General features: G+C 45.9%; 2 protein-coding genes across 2 annotated transcripts; one reads left to right on the top strand and one right to left on the bottom strand.

The window, feature by feature from the left end:
- Positions 1–3416: 3416 nt before the first annotated feature.
- On the top strand, positions 3417–5122 carry LOC143962146 (nuclear factor 7, ovary-like). The gene has a single exon (XM_077471477.1). It carries the CDS (start codon positions 3457–3459, stop codon positions 4996–4998), a length of 1542 nt encoding a protein of 513 aa, XP_077327603.1. The 5' UTR covers positions 3417–3456; the 3' UTR covers positions 4999–5122.
- A 5403-nt stretch (positions 5123–10525) lies between these two features.
- LOC143962150 (C-reactive protein-like) lies at positions 10526–23862 on the bottom strand. Its single transcript, XM_077471481.1, has 2 exons — positions 23508–23862; positions 10526–11249 (listed from the first exon to the last, which is right to left on the bottom strand). Exons 1-2 carry the CDS (start codon positions 23638–23640, stop codon positions 10648–10650), a joined length of 735 nt encoding a protein of 244 aa, XP_077327607.1. The 5' UTR covers positions 23641–23862; the 3' UTR covers positions 10526–10647.
- Between the last annotated feature and the right edge of the window lie 869 nt (positions 23863–24731).

Here is a 24731-nt window from a genome sequence, read left to right as displayed (position 1 = left end):
TATGTCATTTTCTGTGCAGCAAAAACGATCTCTTTTTAGTTTATTAGCCAATCCTTCCTTGTCTTAAGATAGGATCAGTATATCCTCCAGATAATGTAGAACATGTATCTCTTTCTCTTGAGCAAGAATTGCCATCAACATCTTCGTAAAGGTTATGCGGGCTGTCAATATTTCCTTACTTTGAACCACAGAAAAGAATGGAAAACATGATGGATTTGTATGAGTAGGTAAGCATCTCTGAGGTCTATAGAGACCATCAAATCCTCTGGTTGTACTGCTAGGGCTACTGTGTTGAGGGATTCCATTTTGAAATGTTCTAAGTTGATAAATTTGTTTAATCATTTTAGGTCTAGAACCGGCCTCCAGACTCTTTTTTGGGTACCAAAAAGATTGGGAATAAATCCCTAAGAATTTTTCAGATCCCGGGACTGGCACTACCGCTTCCTGATCTATCAATGTTTGGACATACTGCCGCCATAATGAACCCATAAGTTACTTATATATGCAGGGCCTAATTGGGTGTACCAAGATGGCCGCCACTGGCTTCATGAAGCTACCGCGCATGCTTCCATGACGTGGCTCCGCCTCTGCATTCAATAAACCAGCCCCAGGAGGCGTGCAGGGTGCTGCTGACAAGCAAGAAGGAGGGAGATGGCATAGAGCAGGTATGGCGTGCCCTGATTAACCATACGTCAGCATCCAGCCATGCTGAGCAGTCACCACAACGTTCATAGCCATACACCTATGACTTCTACCTAAGAAATCCCCCACATCTCTCTCATTTCTTCCCCTGCCCCTCCCCCCACTTGAGACCACCATATTTCGTGTCAAGGGGAGCCATTACCGTTGAACCAACATCAGGTTGGGCCAACACGATAACACAATCCCAGGGTACAGAGGCCCATTTTTGCCTATCTACACTACCTTGTCGGGTGTTCTGGTGCCCTCTGTGGAGAATTCTGTCTCCCTCCCCTGGGGTCCTCTCAGGTTTGAAGCAGAGGGTCCCCCCCCGACTCGTTGTAGCAGTCATTGGGATCATCGGCACCTGGCTGTCCCCGACAGTCTTTTATTGTTCTTAATGCAACATCCATGTGGATGCAGGAATGCTCCCCAGCAATACTCTATGACACACTTATATTGTGCTGTTTCCAATCAGTACCCCTGAAGAAGGGTGATTACTCGAAACGCGTAGTTTTTTCCTCCGTACATGTAACCTACATGTTTAGCGGAGTTAATGATTGTGATTCTCTCATATTGTATTGCATTTCTTTGATGTATGCTGCATCCTGTGTACTGTTTTTTTTTTTTGTATATTCATATTTATGTACGTTTTATACCTGTATCATTCACTGAATCTTTTCCTACGTGGTTTACTCCAAATAAATCCACATATGAATTAATTCCCTAAGTAATCTTTTTCCCATTTAAAGTCCCAAAAGAGGAACACTTTTCTGGTCATCCATGATTAACCATACGAGAACTGGGAAACTGCTGCTGACTTGCTGGAGGAGGTTGGAGCAGGGAAAAAGAAAGGCAAGAACCAGACAAGGGCTGCATAGACATCCAGGGTGGGAACTTGCGTAGCCGACTTTACAGCAGGTCAAGGAGGAATGTGCAATAAATCCCCTGTCCCTTAAACAAAACCTCAAAGAGATGTACAGAATAATGGACTCCCATACTTGTTTAACAGCCTAAGTCCTGGGTCTCCATGTACAGGAGAGCATGAACCTGTAATGGTTGCACCAATATATTGGTGTGGTAAGGGCTGTTTCCAGGTGATCCATGATCCTGCAGGCTTGAGGACAGAAAAAAGAATGACATATGGGGGGGGCTGACTCTTTCTTTTATAGATTTAAAGTGGTCTTGTGCGTTGGTTAAAGCGGAGGTCCACCCTAAAGTGGACCTTCCGCTCATTGGAATCCTCCCTCCCTCCGGCGCCACAATTGGCACCTTTCAGGGGGGAGGGGGGTGCAGGTACCTGTACAGTACAGGTATCTGCACCCACTTCCTGGATAGCTCTCTGCGGAAAGGGGCGTAGATTACGCCCCTTTCCAAAAGTCCCCCGCTGCCTGCTGGGAAACACACAGATCCCAGAGGCAGCGGGGTCCATCCTCATTGTGCAGCGCGACTCGCGCATGCGCAGTAGGGAACCGGGAAATGAAGCCGAAAGGCTCCACTTCCTGATTCCCATACCCAAGATGGCGGCGGCAGCACCCGAGAGACGATCGAGAGATCGGCTTCGGGTGCCGACATTGCGGGCGCGCTGGACAGGTAAGTGTCACTATTTTAAAAGTCAGCAGCTGCAGTATTTGTAGCTGCTGGCTTTTAAAAAAAAATAAAAAACGCGGAGTCCCGGCGGACTCCCGCTTTAAGGGCCGGAGCAACCAACCATGTGTATGCTGCCATGTAGGCACCAGGAAAACTGTTTAGCCAGTACCTAGGCTGTTCCATAAGGCCAGGGCATACCATGTTGTATCCGCATGCAGCTCATTAGTTGTGTAATTAACTCCCGTCTCCCTATGACTTATATATTTGTGATCCTATAATAGATGAAACATATCCCTTGTGATCTAAGAAAATGAAAACCAATAGCGGAAAGGTTGGAGCCTCAATGTATAAAGACCTCTTCCTCCTTGTTACTTTTGCAACTTCCAGGTCTTTAGGGATTTTGTGATGCCTTTTGAGGTAACAGTTATCCATCCTTATCTGCAGCCTCCAGCCTATAGGATCCTTTATTAGTAGAGAGAAATGAACTTGCGTTTGAGAGACAATTTAGCTTCTAAACTATGAGCATTTGTCCACTTGGATGAATAGACACATACCGTATCTTGTAATATTCACGTCTGACTTTTATATCCAATGATACACTGGGATACACCCAGAAGATGCGGCCTGTGTCTTAATGGTGGTTGTGGTAACAGAGGATCTCAAGTTTTGGGAAGACAGCAACGTTGGGTAGAGAGATCTCCGGGCACACTGTACCTTCATTGTTTTAGTGCCAGAGTTATCAATGGGATAAGACCCCTCCACTCAGGTAAGTTCCCGTAATGCTAAATTACGTATCATTGTTTGGGTTCTGTGTCTTTCGCAGTCAATAACCTCGTCTTCTAGACATGTAGTGACAGTACCTCAGCCCGTTGACATATCATTTTGGAGAAGAGAGCTCATCCGCCTGTAATAACACTCGTGCAGTCTTCAGTGGCAGTGTGGCAGCAGGCTGCAGTGTGCCCGGTTTCTTCTCTATATTTGTCTTTCCCTCTTTCTCTGTCTTCTAATGTTGAAAGGTATTATTATCATTACTACTGTGAAAAAAACCTCCTCCATCTGTACTCTTATCTACGTGTCCTATGTTACTCATTCAGCCTCACCCTGTGTAGGAGGACGTCACCCCTCCCCCATCCACATTCCTCTCCGGTGTCAGAGACTTTCAGGTTAGTTTCTCTTCTGCTGTCAGCGATGGCGTCTGGTGATCTGAGAGCTGAGTTGGAATGTTCCGTCTGTCTGAACATTTATACCGATCCTGCAAACCTGAGATGTGGTCACAACTTCTGCCGGGTCTGTATTGATCATGTGCTGGATACACAGGAGGGGTCTGGAGGATATTCCTGTCCTGAATGCAGAGAGAAATTTCCGGATCGGCCTGCACTGCACAGGAACATAACACTACGTAACATAGCAGAGACTTTCCTGTCTCCTCAGCCAGATCGGGATGAGTCTGGGGTCTTCTGTACTTACTGTGTGGACTCTCCTGTACCTGCTGTTAGATCCTGTCTGCTCTGTGAGGTTTCTCTGTGTGATAAACACCTGAGAGTCCACAAAAAGTCCCCAGAACACGTCTTATGTGACCCCACCTTGTCCATGGAGAGCAGGAAATGCTCCGTCCATAAGAAGATCCTGGAGTATTACTGCACTGAGGATGAGACCTGTATCTGTAAGTTTTGTGTGACTGGAGATCATAAAGGACATAAGATGGAAATGCCGGAAGAGGCCTCTAAGAAGAAGAAGGAGACACTGAGGAATGTTCTGCAGAAACTTCTGACAAAGAGAGAGAAGACGGAGGAAAGAGTCCAGAGTCTGCAGGAACACAGGAGGAAAGTAGAAGAAGAAGCCGCCGGTGACACCGAGAGAGTCACTGCCCTGTTTAGAGATCTCAGGAGACGTCTGGAAGACCTGGAGAAGAGAGCCCTGAGGGACATCTCCGGGAGGGCAGAGCGGATCTCCATCTACATCCGGGATCTGGAAATAAAGAAGGAGGAGCTGTCCAGGAAGTTGCGTCACATTGAGGAGCTGTGTAACGTGACGGATCCACTGACTGTCTTACAGGAATCAGACACAGGTGACTTGTGTGATACTGAGGATGGAGATAATGAGGACAGAGAGAGACATGAGGAGCTCCTCCATGATGGAGGGGGTCTGGATGTGGCGGGGGTCTTACACACAGGTTTATCTGATATAATAACAGAGGTAAATGTATACTTCTATATACAGGGAGCTGCAGACATATTACTGGATGGAAACACAGCTCATAATTATCTACACATATCAGATGACAGGAAAACTGTATTCAGGTCAAATATGTTCATTTTCACAGAAACACCAGAGAGATTTCGGTGTCTTCAGGTGATGAGCAGTCGGAGTTTCTCCTCAGGGAGACATTACTGGGAAGTGGATGTCGGGGGGTCACATGAATGGAGAGTCGGGATGTGTTACCCCAGTATAGAGAGGAGAGGGATAGATTCAGGGATTGGATGTAGTAACAAGTCCTGGGGATTGGTCAGGTCTAATTATGAGTATTATCTGTTACACAACAGTAATCGGATCTACTTACCCACCAATCTCTCCAGTAACAGAGTCAGGATATATCTGGATTATGAGGCCGGGCGGATCTCCTTTTATGATCTGTGTGACCCGATCCGACACCTCCACACCTTCACCACCACCTTCACTGAGCCCCTCCATGCCGGGATATATGTAGCAAAGGGTTGTATAAAGATATAAAATTATGCATGAATTACCCGTGGGACTTTATATGAGGCACAACTCACCTAATTGTAAAATCAATGATGTAAAAATGTTTTGGTAAATACAATTTCCAACAGATCAACAGTAACATAATACCAAATTGTCAAGCAGATTTATCAATATATACATATTTATTCTGTAGCCAAGTACAGCATTTCAAAAATGAGTCCATGATTGGTGTGAACTTGCATCTATATAACCAGATGCATTTGCGTGATATGACGTTTACTTTCTAAGGGGTTGATGCACACACAATTATCTATAAAGTTATCTATAAAATATAAAATTATAAATTATAAATTATTATAAATTATATTTTATAAATTATAAATTATAAATTATAAATTATAAATTATATAAATTATTATTATAAATTATAAGTTATAAAATTATCTATAAAAAAAAATAAAGTAAAATAGTTTAGGAATGTATGACACAAAAAAAAAAAATGAAAAATTTATTCTGTTAATGCTGGCATTGGGTATCAACCAAAAGGGACCCCTACTTAGAAATCTGCAAGACATAACATGCTCATGGTAGCCCTCAGAAAAACGTCTCACCCAGGAACCGTGGGTATAGGATTCAAGAGGGCCCGGCAGTGCAAACAGGACAGGATGGAATGGTGGGCACGGAGGGCAGTCCAACATATCCTCCAAAGTGATGGCTAGAGAAAAATGTGTCTGTGTATTAATATATATGAAATAAATAGAACTACAGCTGAGGTGTTGACAAGAATGAAAAATATGTATAAAAGTGTATGTAAAAAACAAACAAAAAACCCTTAAATACATATATGTATACATACGTGTACAAAAAAAATTGGTGCCAAAAATACACCGAAAAAGGGAGAAAAAAAGCAACCAACCACCAGATCCTCGTAGCTCCAGAGAAAAGATAGTAAATGTGGATGACCTGCATGACTATGGTATAGAAACCAAGTGGGGTATGTTACTAATATAAAATCCAAGTAAAAAAAAAAAATATATATATATTTAGATTTATTTATTTATTTATTTTTTAATTTTTTTTTACTTGGATTTTATATTATATTTATATTATATTATTATTATTTTATATTATTTTATATTTATATATATATTTTTTTTACACAGAATTGTCATATTTACACGTTATTTCTCACACACAGCATATGACACCCCAAAATACATTCTGCTTCTCCTCCTGAGTATGGTGATACCCCTTGTGTGGGACTTTTCCACAGCCTGACAACATACAGAGGCCCAACATGCAGGGAGCACCTTCAGGCTTTCTAGAGGCATACATTATTAATCTAATTTCCTGACAACCTATCACACTTTTGCAGGTCTTGGTGCACCAGGACAGTGGAATTACCTACAAAATTACCCCATTTGAGAAAGCAAACACCCCAACGTATATTCTATGAGGCATGGGCTGCAGATACAGTAGGTGCTCGGGTACTTTGATGGGCTGCAGATAGGTAACTTAGTATAATTGAACCAGGTATACGTGATCTATCTCAGTAGTGCAAAGTCAGTGCCAGAGGGGGATAAAATGAACAGCAACCAACCTAGTGAAACTGGGGAAAAGAAATAGATTGAATGAGAGTGACCCCTAACAAGGCAGTAAAGTAAAAATATCCCCCAAATGACCCCTTTTTATAATGGAGTCAATCCAAGTTATTTGGTAAGAGGCATGGTGTGTTTTTTTGAAGTTGTAATATTTTCCCCCCACAATTCTTTGCAAAATTAGGATTTTTGTTTTTGTTTTGTTTTTTACAAAATTGTCATATTAACAGGATATTTCTCTCACACAACATAGGGATACTTGCAACTACTACTGCTACATGGTGCTTTGGAGGGGGGGGGGGCACCCCCAAAGCACCCTCCCCATGTTGAGTGCAAGCGGCCTGGTATGGTTCGGGGGGGGGGGGGGGCACGCGCTCGTTCCATTCTCTCCTCGCCTGCCAGGCTGCATGCTTGGATAAGGGTCTGGTATGGACTTTTGGGGGGACCCCCACGCCATTTAAAAAGGAAAAATTTGGCATGAAGTTCCCCCCTTAAAATCTATACCAGACCCAACGGACCTGGTATGGATTTTGGGGGGATCTCATGCCATTTTTTATTTTTTTTTAGCATGGAGTTTTCCTTAAAATCTTTATCAGATCCAAAGGGCCTGGTGCGGATTGGGGGGGGTCCCACGCAGTTTTTTTCTTAATCCTGCCATAGGGTTCCCCTTAACCACTTCAATACACTGTATTATATACTCTGCACTGCACTATACACACTACATACTCTGCACTGTATTATATATATTACACTAACTGTAGTATATATTATCACTCCTGTGTCCATTCATCACTAAAGCATTGTAAACGATATTTACTATGCTTCAGTTTGTGAATAAGCATGAAGCCTCAGAGCTCTTCCTATTCATGTATCTGCGAAGCTCAGGTTGCAGAGAAAGGGACCTCAGTCACTTTTGGCCCTGGGGGGGAGCCCTGTCAGGTAGGCTGTATGGAGCCCTGTGATTTCTAACAGCACTCCTGACAGTGACAGTGTATATTTTTAGCACTGATCACTGTATCGGTGTCAATGGTTCCCTTCTCACATAGTTGGTTGTATTTGTAACAAAAATTCTGGTTTGTTCTAGGATCTTATATAATTGTATGTACTTTATAGTAGGGTTGCACCGATACCGATACTAGTGCTAATGCCCCGATGCCTAATCCCATACCTTTGCAGTCTCAGAGAGGATCGGCATGGTGGTGGGGGAGTTACAAGCACCGATCACCCTGTGTGGCTTTCAATAAAGCAGCTGACAGCCGCTTGTCCTCCTCTCGCGGCTTTCAGCTGCTTTATTGAAAGCCACACAGGGAGATCTGTGCTTGTAACTCCCCCACCACCGTGCCGATAACCCCCAAATGTTCCATGTATCCTCCTCCGGCTCCCTGGGCCCTCTGTGTCCTCCTCCGGCCCCCCTCCATGTTCTGCTCTGGTCCCCAAATGTGTCCTCTTCCGGGTCCCCATCTATGCTCCCCTGGGTCCTCCGTGTCCTCCTCAGGCCCCCCTCTGTCCCATGTCTGTCATGGTGGAGAGTGGAGGAAGGAGTCGGGAAATACGTCATTTACCGACTCCATTCCTTTTCTGAATGTACAGAGTCACTGACTGTCCATTCATAACTATGCAGAGTAAACTGTGTTATGATGCTTCAGTTTATAAAGGGGGAGGGGCCTCTGTCTCCTGTTCATTCTTCTTTAGTGCAGCTGAGGTTACAGAGAAAGGGACTGGGGAATCTGTGTCCTTAATCCCTTTCCCTCTCTCAAAGGGGAGATGTAAAAGGTCTGTTTATACCTCTGATATCTCACCAAAGCCCCCCCCCCCCCCAATGGGGCTGATAAAAAAAAAAAATAATAATAATAATAATAATAAAATTTTTTTAATAAATATTTAAAAGTTAAAACTTAAATTGTAAAAAAAAAAAAAAAAAAAAAAAACACTGATCCACCATCCACTTCCCCCCTCTCCAAAAAAAAAAGAAAGCAATGTAAAAAAAAAATAACAAAAAAATTGTAAAAAAATTAAAATAAAAAAAGTAATAAAAAAAAAACTACTGACACAGTCCACTCCTCCTCAGTGCCCATCAGTGCCATATATCATTGCCCATCAGTGCCATCTATCAGTGCCCATCAGTGCCATCTATCAGTGCCCATCAGTGCTGCATATTAGTTCCACTGTCACATGACATTAAAAATTGATCACAGTGTAAATAGGAAAAGCCGTGTCTGACAGACGCCAGTAGAGGAGAGCCGATCGGCTGGTCTCCTGACAGGGGGGGGCTGCACTGATGGATTATCAGCACAGCCCACGCCCCCCCCCCCCCGTGGATGCCCACACTGGACCACAAGGGATGCCACCAGGACCACCAGGGATGGCCACAAAGGATGGATGACCATATATGCCACCCATGGCCACCAGGGATGACATTCAGTGCCCACAAATGGTGCCAGTCAGTGCCCATTACTAATGACTGCCAGATGTCTCCTTATCAGTGATGCCCATCAGTGCCACCTATCAGTGTCCATCAGTGCCACCTATCATTTCCCCTCTGTGCCCATCAGTGCCCATCCATGCCACCTATCAGTGCCACCCATAAGTACCCATTAGTGCAGCCTTTCAGTGCCTCCTATCAGTGTCCATGAGTGCATATCAGTGCTGCATAACAGTGCCACCTATCAGTGCCCATCAGTGTCACTCATAAGTACCCATCAGTGCAACCTTTCAGTGCCTCCTATCAGTGGCCATGAGTGCACATGAGTGCTGCATAACAGTGCCACCTATCAGTGCCCATCAGTGCTGCCTATCAGTACACATCATCAGTGCCCATCAGTGCTGCCTATCAGTACACATCATCAGTGCCCATCAGTGCCACCTCATCAGTGCCCATCAGTGAAGGAGAAAAAGTACTTATTTACTTTAATTGTTAATTGTTTAATTGTTGCGCAAAAAATAAAAACCCCAGCAGTGATCAAATACCACCAAAGGAAAGCTCTATTTGTGGGAACAAATCGATAACAAAATTTGTTTGGGTACAGTGTAGCACAACCGCACAATTGTCTTTCACAGCGCTGAAAGCTGGAAACTGGCCTCGGCAGGAAGGGGGTGTAAGTGCCCGGTACTGCGGTGGTTAATATAACTGCAAGTACCTCACTTATTGCCCCCTGTGCAAGGCTGGTAGTGTTCAATGGATCTCCTCTAGATAATAACCCTTATTATCTCCTAGAAAACACTTGAAGTCGAAGGAAGGGGGGGAAAGTAACCAATCAGATTTCAGGATTTATAACAACGTCAAAACACAGAAAGAATGCAGCTTGTATATTGCCTCTCTATATATTTTATTTCAGATGGTTTATGTTGCTATTTATTTTTTGATTATTATGTTTTGAACAAGATTATAAAATTACAAGAAAGAAATACGGTTATGCCCCATACACACGACCGGTTTTTCCCCTCGGAATAAACTCTGAAGGTTTTTCCGGAGGAGTTCCAACGGAATTCCGCTCAAGCTGTCTTGCGTACACAAAGTCACACCAAATTCCGGCCGTCCAAAACTCGGTGAAGTACAACGCGTACGACGGGCCTAGAAAAAGGAAGTCCAATAGCCAGTAGCCAATAGCTTCCGTCTCGGACTTGCTTCAGAGCATGCGTTGTTTTTGGTCCGTCGGAACAGCGTACAGACGAGCGGTTTTCCCGATAGGAATTGGTTCAGTCGAAAAAATTTAGAACGTGTTCTCTTTCTAGGTCCGTCGGAATTTCCGACATAAAAAGTCCGATGGGGCATAGACAACGATCGAAATATACGATGAAAAGCTCCCGTCGGACATTCCACTCGTGTGTACACGGCATAGGTAATAAAAACAAAAATCAAAATCTTGTTTAGAATTTTCATGTGTTTTCATTTAGCTATGAGACCATTCCCTTCACCAATCATCAAGAGAACATTGATTGTTTGATCATCACTTATCATTGTCATTATAAACCTTCATGGTTGATGGGGATGAAAAAATAAATCCTCATTATCACTGTAATTCAGAATCAGCAGCTGGGGTATCTTAACAATGAAGTGTATACGATGAGCTTCTCGCTTTCACTGAAATGTGGGCTGGACAAGAACTTCCCCTTTGATCTCTAAGTATAGAGATATCCAATTAATGACATTCCCATTGTGTCTGCCAGAGATGACTTTCTTGATGTCTTCTGGAGTCAGGACATAATCCCACATGTGGACGTCACTTATTTCACCAACCAATGACTGCTTAGCATCAAAATTTCCACCAAAAGAGTCTTGTTCCTGTCCCAGAACAATGCTGGTCTCAGCTGCGATAGAAGACCCTTTCATGGAGACTCTTCTGGGGTAGAGTTTCCCATTGACCAAAAGTTGGACCACTCCAGTGTCAGAGTCCCAGGTCACACAGATGTGCCTCCAGTCCAAAGACTCAGAGTCTGTCTTAAAACTAGTGATTTCCTGGTTGATATATAGAGAACAAGTGTTTGGAGGGTGTAAGTAGATGAGAAAGGCGTTGTCCTTCCCGGGAGTAGCAAGAGAGAAGGTAGTATAGGGGCGGGAAAGGTCGGTATAAGATCGTAGACAGACGCTGACTTTCTTCAATGGCTTTGTAATTGTAGGTCTTAGAATGACATGAGCTGTGTTGGTTTCTTTGGGAAAGACGAAGACTTTATTCTCCAAGTCTAGAGAAGAAAACAGACAAAACTCATTATAGAGACAGATCAAAGCTTTAGATTATGAACAATAAATTCATAAATTATTTATAGATGCTAGAAATGAAAACAAAATATATACTCATATATCTCAGGAAGATCATTATATGTATTTCCATTTTTGTAATGTGCCCTTCAAATCCAGTAACAGACGTGTGTTGGTACTTTTTTCCATCGTCTCAGTTATCCGGTCAATGGTGTTATTTAGATAACAAAATTTGGGCGGCACAGTGGTGTAGTGGGTAGCACTCTCACCTGGCAGTAAAAAGGGTCGCTGGTTCAAATCCCAAATGCGACACCACCTGCCTGGAGTTTGCACGTTCTCGCTGTGCCTGTGTGGGTTTCCTCCCATACTCCAAAGACATGCTGGTAGGTTAATTGGCTTCTGTCCAAAATTTGCCCTAGTGTATGAAAGGGAACCTTGTATTGTGGGCTCCTTGAGGGTAGGGATCAATGTGAGTGTGCAATGTACAGGGATTAGGGATGAGCTTGGTGTTCAAGTCGAACATCGGTTGTTCAGCGAATACCAAACGTTATGGGCCATTCATGCCAAATTTGTGTGGTGCTTACAGCCCACAGTGCATTGCTGGCGCATGATTGGCCAAGCATGCACTGTGCTTGGTCAGTCGCAGTGCCAGCAGCAAGGAGAGCCATGATTGGCCACAGGCAGGATAGCTCAGGCTGTGTAGTACATGCCCCACACTATATAAGTGCAGCGGCCTTGTGTAGTGTGTTGGCGTCTGTAGGAGGTGTTCTCTGTGTACCTTCAACGCAGTATACACCATTCGTTATCAACCGATTTAGCGTTCTTGCTCTTCTGTAATTGAGCTTTCAGCCATCTGCAGGAGTTTGTGGGTGTTGTCTGTGTGCCACAGTTATCCATTATCCACACCATTATCCACCTATTTTGCTCTTCTCTAATTGAGCCATCTGCCATCTGCAGGAGTTAGTTAGTTAGTTGTGTGCCTCCAGCACAGCACAGTATACACCGGTATCTACCCTTTAATTCCTGTTGTTCTATAATAAAGGCATTTGCAGGAGTTAGTGGGTGTTATGTGCCTCCAGCACAATATACACTACCCAATTGCTGGTTTTCCCATCTCCCTTCAGGCCATTACCATGTCTGGAAGGCCAACAAGGAGAGGCAGACAGGCACGAGCCGATAAAAGAGGGCAAGTAGGCTCTGTGTCTAGAGACAACAGTGCTGGTCGTGGACGCGGTGCATCATTCAGCACGTGGCCATGGGACACGCTTGTCCTTATTTTCGGCAGCTGGACGTGTTGAGCCGCATCATGCCGAAGACTTGGTAGAGTGGATGACCAAGCCCTCTTCATCCTCCTCATCTCACCCTGGCTCAGGGTACTAGCAAAGCAGCTACCAACACATTGTTTTCCCTCGTCTCAATGTCATCATCAGTGACTCCTTCCCTAGACCCACCACGTCCTCCTGAGGAGTCCCCTGAACTCTTTGAGCACAGTGTTGGGTACATGCTCCAGGAGGATGCCCAGTGTTTTGTAGGCTCTGATGATGATACTCAGCTAGAGGAAGGCAGTAGCGTGAGCGCAGAGAGAGGGGATGCTCAAGAAGGACAGCAATCTGGCAGTCATGTTTCACAAGCTGCAGCATACTGCCAGGTTTGCTCCAGCATTGAAGAGGGAGGGGATGATGAGGGCACTGACTCCATGTGGGTGCCTGGTAGGAGAGAGGAGGAGGAGGAGGAGGCACATGTCCAACGAGGCCAGCTTAGGGGCAGCACACCGACTGAATCACACCGCAAAGCTCCGCCTGTGCAGGGCACTGCCTCTGCTCGTTATTCTAAAAGTTCTTTGGTGTGGGCCTTTTTTGAGACGAGTGCCTCAGATCGCACCACTGCTATTTGCAACATATTTCTCAAGCGTATCTCGTGTGGCCAAAACATCAGCCGCTTGGGCACCACATGCTTGACCAGACAAATTTTGACCTGCCATGCAGCTCATTGGCAAGCGTACCTCAAAGACTTACACCAAAGAACAAAGCGGACCTCTCCTTGCTCCTCATCAGCTGGGATCTCCAACCACACTAGTCCTTCAGTCCTCTCTGAAACCTGCACTGAGAGGAATGAAGGTGTAGAATTAGGTGTGTCACAGCCAAGTGCTTCCGGGCACTCTGCTACCAGTACACCCACGTCCGATTATAGCAGGCAAATTTCCCTGCCCCAGCTGCTGGACCAAGGTCGCAAGAAGTTCACTCCCAGCCATCCACATGCCCAGCGGTTGAATGCTAGCTTGGCTAAATTGCTAGCACTTCAACTGCTGCCTTTTCAGTTTGTAGACTCGGCCCCCTTCCGTGAGTTTGTGCAATATGCGGTTCCTCAGTGGCAGGTCCCCAAACGCCACTTTTTCTCACGGAAGGCGATTCCGGCTCTCTACCGGCATGTGGAAGGCAATGTCCTTGCCTCGCTGGACAGGGCGGTCAGCGGTAAGGTGCATATTACCTCTGACTCATGGTCCAGCAGGCATGGACAGGGACGTTACCTGTCTTTCACGGCCCATTGGGTCACTCTTCTGGCAGCTGGGAAGGATGCAGGAGAAGGTGCAGTAGTGTTGGGGGTTGTTCCACCACCACGCCTCCAAAATGCTACTACAGGTTGTGACACACCTCTCTCCCCCCTTCTCTTCTTCTTCCTCCATGGCCTCTTCCAGTGCTCTGTCCTCAGAACCAGCGGTGCTCCGTAGGCATTCAAGGGGCTACGCAAGTACGCAGGTAAAACGATGGCATGCCGTGCTTGCGCTGGTTTGTTTAGGGGACAAGAGCCACACTGGGGCAGATATTTTGTCAGCTCTGCAGGGGCAGGCCGAGAGGTGGTTGACACCACGCCAGCTTAAGCCAGGATTGGTGGTTTGCGACAATGGCACCAACCGCCTCTCCGCCCTCCAACAGGGACAACTGACCCATGTGCCCTGTGTGGCTCACATCCTTAACCTGGTGGTGCAGTGGTTCTTGGGCAGGTACCCGGGCTTACAGGATGTCCTGAAGCAGGCCAGGAAAGTGTGTGCATTTCCGCCGATCATTTAATGCCTGTGCTCGGCTGGCTGAGCTCCAAAAGGAGTTGAACCTGCCCAAGAACCACCTGAAATGTCCACCAGGTGGAACTCAACGTCGGCCATGCTGCAGCGGCTGCAGACGCAGCAGAGGGCCATCAATGAGTACCTGTGCAACTACGGCACCAGGACAGGGTCAGGGGAGCTCAGTTTTTTCTTACCACGCCAGTGGGGCATGATCAGGGATGCATGCACTGTCCTGTCACCGTTTGAGGAGGCCACAAGGATGGTGAGCAGTGACAGTGCATGCATCAGTGACACTGTACCTATTGTCCACCTCTTGGAGCATACGCTGCGTGGAATAATGGACAGGGCACTTGAGGCAGAACAGAGGCAGGAAGAGGAGGACTTCCTTGCCTCTCAAGGCCCCCTTTATCTAGACAGTGTTCCTGCTGTCCCACCCATCACACAGGAAGAGGACGAGGAGGAGGAGGATGATTGTGTCAGCACGGAGGTGGAGGCTGGCACTCAGCATCAGCAGCAGCAACAGTCTTGTAGGGATGATTTACAGTCCCAAGAAACCCGTGGACTTGTACGTGGCTGGGAGGAGGTAGCTGTGGATCATGTTGTCCTTAGTGACCCAGAGGACTCCAGACCGAATGCCTCAGCTAACCTACGCTGCATGGCCTCCCTGATCCTGCAAAGCCTGCGGAAGGATCCTCGTATTCTTCGGATCAAGGAGAGGGACCATTACTGGCTGGCCACTCTCCTTGATCCACGGTACAAGGGTAAGGTTGCCGACCTTATCTTGCCATCGCAGAGGGAGCAGAGGATGAGACATCTCCGGGAGGCCTTGCAGAAAGGTCTGTGCAACGCGTTCCCAGAGACTGGGAGGTTACAAACTCCTGGTCCTGGACAACGTGTTGCTGAGGCATCGGTCAGAAGGAGCGGTGGAGAAGGTGGCCGTCTGACCGATGCGTTCAGACAATTTTTTAGTCCGCAGCCCCAAGGTATGATCGGCTCCAGCAACCATCGTCAGCGTCTGATTTACATGGTGCAGGAATACCTATGGGCAAGGTCAGACTTGGACACCTTTCCCACCGAAAATCCTCTGGCTTACTGAGTCTTGAGGATGGATCACTGGCCAGAGCTTGCACAGTATGCAATTGAGCTACTGGCCTGTCCTGCATCCAGCGTTCTTTTGGATAGCACCTTCAGTGCTGCTGGTGGCTTTGTTACTGATCACAGGGTGCGCCTGTCCACCAACTCGGTTGATCGACTGACCTTCATAAAGATGAATCAGTCTTGGATCACCACCAGCTACCAAGCACCTGAAGCTGATGTAACCAAATCATTTTTTTTTTAAATATCACATCCCTTCAAGACTGCCTATGCTGATGCTGAGTGACTGTCCTGTTATGTTGATTGTCTATCCTCTTCCTCCTCCGCTGATATCTTGGAAGAACATTTTTGATTCTGAGTGATACCACCAGCCCAATTTTTCTGCCCCTGTTTAACAGGGACGTTTAATTGCAATTTTTGAAGCAATGCTTTGCAGCAGGGCTCATTCCTGCACTACAACTAGAGTATATGGGAGAGGTTGCAGTGTCGTGGCACCAGCACCAATGCCTAAGGCCCAATTTTTCAGCCCCTGTTTAACAGGGGCGTTTAATTACAATTTTTGATGCAATGCTTTGCAGCAGGGCTCATTCCTGCACTACAACTAGAGTATATGGGAGATTTTTCAGCCCCTGTTTAACAGGTGCATGTAATTACAATTCTTGATATAATATTTCAAAGCAGGGCCCGTTCCTGTGCCCACCGAGAGTAACTGTGAGGACTTTTAGTGTTGTGGCACCAGCAACACAACCACCAAAGGCCCAATTTTTCTACCACTGTTCAACAATGGCATGTAATTACAATTCTTGACATAATTGTTCACAGCAGGGCGATCCAGCACCCACCAAGAGTCACTCCACCAACACCAACACCTTGTTCGGACATTTCTGCAGAGCATATAGGGCAGGCCCCTACTTTCAAACATCAAACTTACAAACATCTCCTACTTGCAAACGGAAGGAGACAACAGCAAGTGAGATGAAAAAAGACGGACGGCAAAACAAATTATACAGGGGTAATAACCCTTCCCTATGTTTTCCAAAAAGCTTAAAAATTGATTTTTTGACTGGAGCTACACTTTAAAAATGTACCAGTTGAAAATTACAAACAGATTCTACTTAACACATCAAACCTACACAGTCCCTGTCTTGTTTGCACCGCCTGTATACTGCTGTTCTGAGTATATAGGGCCTGGGGGCACCACGCCTTTCCTTTTTTTAATATGGGTACGGGGTTCCCCTTTATATCCGTACAAGACCCAAAGGGGCTGGTAATGGGCAGGGAGGGCTACCCATGCCATTTTTCTCAATGATTTTCATCCATATTGCCGGAACTAGATATTACATTAAAACCGCAAGCAGTTTTAAATGACTTTTTTTTTCCGTTAAATGTCAATTTGTGCAGGGACTGTTCTAAACACGGGAAACATGTGGCACTTCACAGGCATACTATAGACACCCCCCAGGCACGATATTTAAAGGAATATTTCACTTTTTTTTTCAATTTAATCGTCATTAAAATCAGTGCTCCCATCTACTCTTCCCTAGAATAACCTGAACCCACTGCGATGTGAATGACACGACGATAGACAATACAGCTTACTAACTATATACTAACCTTGATCCCTTACTGGTATCCATCCCTCTTACTTCTTCCTTCCTCCCCCTGTCCTTCCCTTCCCCCCCTCCAGCTCCCTTCCTTCCTGTGGAACTGGAATATTCCCTCGACTATATGCACTTGCTCGAGCTTTATGCTCCTTGTCACTGTTGTTTATTGACATTGTATCTCACTTATGGTTTGTCTGTAATCCCTTTTATTTTTTTCTCCTTCTTCTTATGTCCTACTTTGTATTTCACTCATTATTTTCAATAAAACTATTTGAAAAAAAAAAAAAAAAATCAGTGCTCCCGAAAAAACGGCAGTTTTTAAAAACATTTTAGGCATTGACCCATGTCCCCTGAGGCAGGAGTCAGGTCCCCAAACCCTTTTTAGGACAATATCTTGCATATTAGCCATTAAAATTTGTACTTTTTATTTCGAACGTTCGAGTCCCATAGACTTCAATGGGGTTCTAAAGTTCGCACAAATTTGCGGTCCGTTCGAAAGTTCTGGTGCGAACCAAACCGGGGGGTGTTTGGCTCATCCCTAATAGGGATAGGGACAATTGTAGACACTCACTCAGGATGGACTGTTGTCTTTATTCAACCTTACTAATTTTGTCCTGCTAATTTTTTAATTAACTACTTCAGCCCCGGAAGAATTTACCCCCTTTTTGACCAGAGCACTTTTTTGCGATTCGGCACTGCGTCGCTTTAACTGACAATTGTGCGGTCGTGCAACGTTACACCCAAACAAAATCAATGTCCTTTTTTTTCCCACAAATAGAGCTTTCTTTTGGTGGTATTTGATCGCCTCTGCTGTTTTTTATTTTTTGTGCTATAAACAAAAAAAAGCGACAATTTTGAAAAAAAACCCAAAACGTTTTATACTTTTTGCTATAATAAATATATTCCTTTTTTTTTTTAAAAGCAATTTTTTTCTCAGTTTAGGCCCATACGTATTCTTCTACATATTTTTGGTAACAATAAAATTGCAATAAGCGTATATTGATTGGTTTGCACAAAAGTTATACCGTCTAGAAAATAGGGGATAGATTTACAGGATTTTTACTAGTAATGGCGGCGATCTGCGATTTTTATCGTGTCCACGACGTTATGGCGAACACAGAAAATGTTGACACATTTTTGGGACAATTGGCATTAATACAACGATCAGTGCTATAAAAGTGCATTGATTACTGTAAAAATGTCACTGGCAGTGAAGGGGTTAACACTGGGGGGAGGGACTAACTAGAAGAAGTGACGGATTGTGGTTCCTAGCTAATAAGAACACACGATCTGTGACTCCTGTCAGAACAGGGAAGTGTGTGTTGTTCTGTGTCTCCTGGTCACGATCACTCGTGGCCGGCGCTCATCGCGACCATCGACCACGAGCATTGGCACCCCCGATGTGCAGCGGGCACCCGCGTGCCTGCTATTCTGGCCCCAGGGGAGCCAAACTGCCACAGTATAACCGCGGTGGCTGGTCGGGAAGTGGTTAAAATGACAACCTTGACAACCAAAGTTGTAGAAGTATAGGAGCCCTAACGCTGTGTTCACAATAATGCAAACTGGATGCGGGTTTCTGCATGGCAGGAGGTTTTGACTGGCTCTCTATGGAGCCAGTCCACATATCCCTGCAGCGGCTTCGGTGTGAATTGCACACGAGCCCTGTGCATTTTTTGGTCCATTTCCGGTCCGAATTCAGCGCAAAATTTGTGCTGAAATCGTACCCGAAACAGTAAATAGAGACGCACCGGACTTCGGCTGTGAACTACTGCATGCTCTAGTGGGAATCCAGCCTAAGACCACCACTATACACTTTATTAGTTGGCTCACTTTTTTCAGGTTACCAAGTAACATCAATCGCTTGCCTACTGGGGCATTTAAAAAAAAAAAAAAAACATTTTTGCATAGATCAAATGCATCAAATGCATATATTCAGAAATGACTTTCAAGGCAAATGTACAAAATATTCTACCCAAACCTATGGAAAAAAATAAAAATAAAGATTGGGTTGTGTTGAGTAACATGTTGGCTTGTCGCTCGGGTCTCCCGGTGAAACGGGAGACCCAGGCAGAGCGGCGGCAGGGGGAGGGATGTCCCTTCCCAATCCTTGTTATAACAATCGGTGCTTCTTGTCAGGGCTTTCCCGTCCCACCGGCGAGAACGTCCGCTGGCTGGTGCCTCTGGTCTCCTGGTGGAACCCAGACGAGCCACATCGGTTGTTATTACAAGAAAGCCAACCGTCGGATCTAAAAATACGGTCCCGTGGGTGATGCCTGGAGCTACATGATTTGGTGGCAAGTGGTTAAGATACTATCAGCTGAACCGTGAGATACATTGTGACTCTGTTGCACACACCGCAGGTCTACAAAGATCCACTAGATGGGAAAATTGTGTCATTTGAGCTTTCTTGAGGGGTTATATACCCCCACGGAGGGATCACATATTCTACCGTGGGTTTCCCCTGCTTATACAGCATCTAATAAGGGAGTTGACTTTCCTTGCAGTTAAAGTGGTTGTAAACCCTTACAACCAACTTTGACCTACAGGTAAGCCTAGATTAAGGCTCACCTGTAGGTCCAAAAATATCTCCTAAACCGTATAGATATTTGCTGAAAGATAGGCACCCCTGTCTACGACGCTTGCGGTGTAGACAGAGGCGCGCAGGCGCACTGATACGGCGATATGCTGTGAGTGGCGGCTCCCGTGCGCATGCCAGCGACAGCGGTGGAGCAGCGAGACCCACCGAGAAGATGGACGCTCGAAAGTACAGGGGACAACAGTGACTTTGCTGGCTCCTGTGTCAGGTAAGTGACACATAATGGACTACTATGCGATGCAATGCGATGAAATGCGATGCATAGTAGTCCATTATGCTTTACCTTTGCAGGGAATGAAAGAAGAAGTAAACCCATCAGGGTTTACTTCCTCTTTAACAACACACCAGACCAGTGGTCATCAAATCCTGTCCTCAGGGCCCACTAACAGGCCAGGTTTGCAAGATAACTGAAATACATCACAGGTGATATCATTTGCTGCTCAGTGATTACGGCAGCCTTTCTCAACCTTTTCAGCAAGGAGGAGCCCTTGAAATAGTTCTCCAGTCTCGGGGAACCCCCTGCTAAAAATGAGAAATCTACAACTTATGATACAATGGTGTGATGGTCAGTTGGGAAGAATGGTCCTTACACTTGTGGTCATTGGGAAGAATTACCTCCTTACAGATAGCTAAAAAGATCAATGGAGTCAGTGGGAACTTATCAGGCAGAAATGGCCTAATGCTGAAGGAAACCCTAGCAACCTCTGGAGGAACCCTAGGGTTCCACGGAACCCTGGTTGAGAATCACTGGATTACAGTATTCTAGTCTGCATCTCCCCCAAGGTTATACATAAAACCTGGCCTGTTAGTGGGCCCTGGAGGACAGGGTTGATGACCACTACACCAGACCACCTACACGGTTGGAGGAATCATTGCTTCTCTGCCTAATCATTGTGTGCTCCCAGGGGCACTCATGCACGGGTGTTGATGAGCCTGAAGACTTGCTATAAGGTTTAGACACATCCACTGGTGTTTATGGCCCTTGTTTTGATGTAATGGGCGAGGGGATGGAAGGTGTGGGAAGACAAGGTTGTCTTTTTTTTATGCTGATGAATCTAAATAGTATCTACGTTAAATTTAGTGATTTTTTTTTTTTTATACAATGTGATAGACTTTTTCAATAAACTTTTAAGTTTTCATTAACCCCATTGACACCATAGTCTCTCTGTAGGTAACCGCTTTTCTGGTGTGTTGATACTATATCTTTAATTCAAAATTCTGTTAGTATAGTTTCTATGAGGTTACAAGAGAACTACCCACACTGTGTGGAGGCAAGCAATTGGGGAGATTACTATTACCTCCATCAGTGATGACCACTCCATACAGGGTGCAGGGGCGCCACCCCCCTAATCCACGCGCTGGCGAATAATCTACATGCAGGGTGCCAGACGCATGGATTTCAATGTTTTTTTTGAAGCACATGATTACAGCCTGAGGCTCTAATTGGCTTCAAAAAAGGGTGGGCTCGAGGCTCAGAGCCCGTCCAGTTGTGTGATAATAACTAATTCATATTCACTTTTGTCTTCCTGCTTCTCCTCCCGGCCAATCGGGAAGTGGGACTTAAGATTCAATTGGCCGAGAGGAGAAGCTCCCATATTGGCCGATGTGGAGGAAGCCTTCGATGAGGAGGAGAAAAAAGGGTGAAGCCACCGAGGAGGAGTCGAAGCTGCCTGCAACCTAGATGGGGTAAGTGTGGGGCTGGTGGGCAGACGAACGAGCGAGTGACGGGGAGAGTTGGTTAATTGGACTGATGGTGGACCAACCGACGGACCAAAGGTGGGGGGGGTGGCCGTGGTTTGTTTGCCTTACCCCCAAAAGATGGAGCACCAGGCGCCACTGAATTCCATGCTGTGTTTCAATTACCCACTGATCTATGCACTGCTCTACACAAGTCCTGAGTGCCTGACATAAGGACACATAAGACGGTGGAGGAAGTGAGTAGTGCAAAAACGTCCTCTATCGCCTTCTGTGTTCAGTGACAGGATGGAGAGGACAGGAATGCTGAACAACGTCCTGCCACTTTCCGACAGAAAAAAAAGCTCTGGGCGAAGGACCTACGTGCATTTTACACGTGGGCACAGGGCAACGGGGGAGCTTTAAGGTTTTTTTTTTTTTTTTAATTATTTATTTTATTAACATTTTATTACATTATGTTCCTAAAATGTTTTTTGGATGAACTTTATTGCCTTCACAAGGGATGAACAACATGATGACAGGTACTCTTTAGTGAGAAATCTGGAGTCTGGGGCCAGATTGGGCCCCAGACGTCTCACTAAAGACATCTGGGGTCTGGGAGATTGCTCCACTGCTCCCCAAAGCATCTGATCAAACTGAGATTGGTTGATCAGCTGCTTTACTAGCCGGTGATGGCCGGTAAATGAATAACCAGTGTTGGCCCATCCATTAGGGCCGCAAGGGCACCTATCCATGCATCCGGCCCCCTGATCTACATTCAGGGCGCCGGACAATGGATTCCAATGGGGGTGTGTGTTTTTTTTAAAGCATGTGTTTAGAGTCAGAGGCTCTAATGGGCTTCAAAAAAGGGTGGGCTCGGGGCGCAGAGCACTGGACTCTGAGCTCACCAAGTTGTGGGACAATAGCGAATGAATATTCCCTATTGCCACACTGATGCTCACCCCGGCCAGTCAGGAAGCCAGTTAGCTGAAAGGACACGTGATCCTATTAGACACCTTGGAGGGAGGAGACACCGTGGTGGAAGCCGCCGTGATTCAGAAGAGGAGAGAACACAGGAGCCACTGCCCGCTGCATGTAGGAGCCTGCAACCCGCCCACTGCCCGCCTGCAACCTAGATGGGGTCTTGATGACCGACCAGCCGCCACTGTGAACAACCGAAACTGGAAGTGATTAAACCCTAGTCAGCACGATCATCCACAGTGGTTTCAAGGTCCCTAGTAGGATGGGAAAACCTGGAAACAGTGGTGTCATGGATCTGCAGTAATGTTTGTCTGTCAGCTTACCTTTCCATGTGTTCAGCTTGAGAGACCAGCTGCCCTTTACCTGGTTGTTTTATGTAATCTCTCCTCAAAGCATGGCTCCACCCCAATCCCTATCAGGAAACATTATATTAGCCTGTGCACTGCAAGCCAACCCTGCTGATCAATATTGTGTTTGGCTTCTGTGTGCCCCTTGCTGTGTGTTCTAAGTCTGATTATAGTTACTGGTCTTGGCTTGTTCCTGACTGTTCTTGTCTGCTTCATATCCCGACCTTGGTGTGTTCCTTGATTATCCTTACGTGCTTGTTGCCCGACCTTTGGCTATCTCCTGACTATCCTGTTGTCGCAGTCTGCTGCTTCCTCTCTAACTTCCTGTACTCTACCGTGAGCATGAACTGGAAGGCCCTGGGGGTCGCGACCTGGAGCCAAACTGCAGCTAAATCTATCCCCACCACTAGGATCCTCTGGGGAACACCCGCTGGCTCTTAGATTCCGCGCCCTGGGAAATACCTGTTGGTGCTCCAGAATACCTGCTCTCCGGAATCACCTAGAGCGCCATCCACAGCAGTCAGCCATAGGGTTCACTACCTTGTGGTGCACTCCTGACCCCAACGGGGTGCATCTGTCACTTGGACTCAGGTGGCATGTGGTGGCGGGGGGGGGGGGGGGGGGGGTTCGGTCCACTCCTTGTAAAAGTGTTTGGGCAGCTATATAGATGCTCAGATCGCTTTTACAAAAAAGAGGATCATAGGCTGAAACAGATACCAGGATTATGACTGTCGCTGTGTCCATGATCCTGGTATAACCGCTTCAACCCGAGGTTGTTTATATACTGCCTAAGCGTACGAAGTGGTTAAAAATACTCATAAAAGGAAATGTGTAGGAAGAAAAGAAAGAAAGGGAAGGTGTATATAGTAAGAGGACAGACTTACGTTGAGGTTCGGGCTTGACGAGAACCTCCCCTTTAATTTCACAACGTAAGGAGTTCCAATTAATGAAATTTCCTTGGAGATCACCAGAGAGGACCTTCTGGATGTCTTCCCGATTCAGGACATAATCCCACATGTGGATGTCACTTATTTCACCAACCAATGACTGAGAAGCATCAAACCCTCCACCAAAAGAACTCTGATGCTGTCCCAGAACAATACTGCTTTCAGCATCGATATAATATCCACTTAGGCGCCCCCTTTGGGAGGAGAGCTTTCCATTGAGCCAAAGATAGGTCCCTTCATATCTGTTGTCCCAGGTCACACAGATGTGCCTCCAGTAAAAAGGTTTCCAGTTTGGTGTGAAAGCAGTCATTGCATTACTTTTGAATACCTTATAGGTGTATGGAGGCTCTAAGTATATATGAAAGGCATCAGGGTATCGTGGAGCAGCCATAGAGAACAAAGAATAGGGGCGGGATAGTTCACTGTAGGTACGCAGACACAGGCTGACTTCAAACAATGGCTTAGTAATTGTAGGTCTTAGAATGACATGAGAAGTGTTGGTTTCTTTGGGGAAGACGAAGACTTTACCCTCCAAATCTAGGGAAGAAAATAATCATTACTGTGACATGTTAATGAAAGCTAAAATCTAAAATAAAAAAAAAACAGATCCACTGATAAAGCTCAGGAAGGTAAATATATTCCTTTTTACTGCATGTATAGTTTGCAGATCTTGGACCATGAACACAAGGAAAACTTACGGTATGTGTTTTGACAGATTTTTTTGGCAAGTGTAGTGCCCTTTATTTGTTGCCAATCCTTTGGTGATGTCATGGGTGAGGTCTGGCAGTTCAGGTTTCGGAAACGGGTCACCCCTGACCAACACTATGTAGGCCTGTAGCCTGTGTACCTGAGTGGAAGAGAGAGCCCTCTAGACTTCCAGGAAGGGTAGTTATGGACTCACAATGGAGAAGGCAGAAGAACCTTGCCATCCCCAACCTTTAACCACTTGCTGGTCCGGCCAACAGTAATTTTACTGCTGGCTGGTGGCTTGAGAAGGTGCCGCAACGTACCTGTATGTTGCCCCACTTATGCACACTGGTGTGCCCCCTGGGTGGCGGTGGAGCGATCTGCTACCTCTGTGTCAAATGGACACAGTGGAATTTGGTGCTCGGTATTGGACCACTGTGATCTGCCCAGATACTATGTTATCCCTGTGCAATC

Source organism: Lithobates pipiens, unplaced genomic scaffold (assembly GCF_037356315.1).
Source record: "Lithobates pipiens isolate NorthernLeopardFrog02 unplaced genomic scaffold, aLitPip1_a1.2 Scaffold_8, whole genome shotgun sequence".
Classification (NCBI taxonomy): Eukaryota; Metazoa; Chordata; class Amphibia; order Anura; family Ranidae; genus Lithobates; species Lithobates pipiens.
This window is presented reverse-complemented; position numbering and strand designations above follow the sequence as displayed.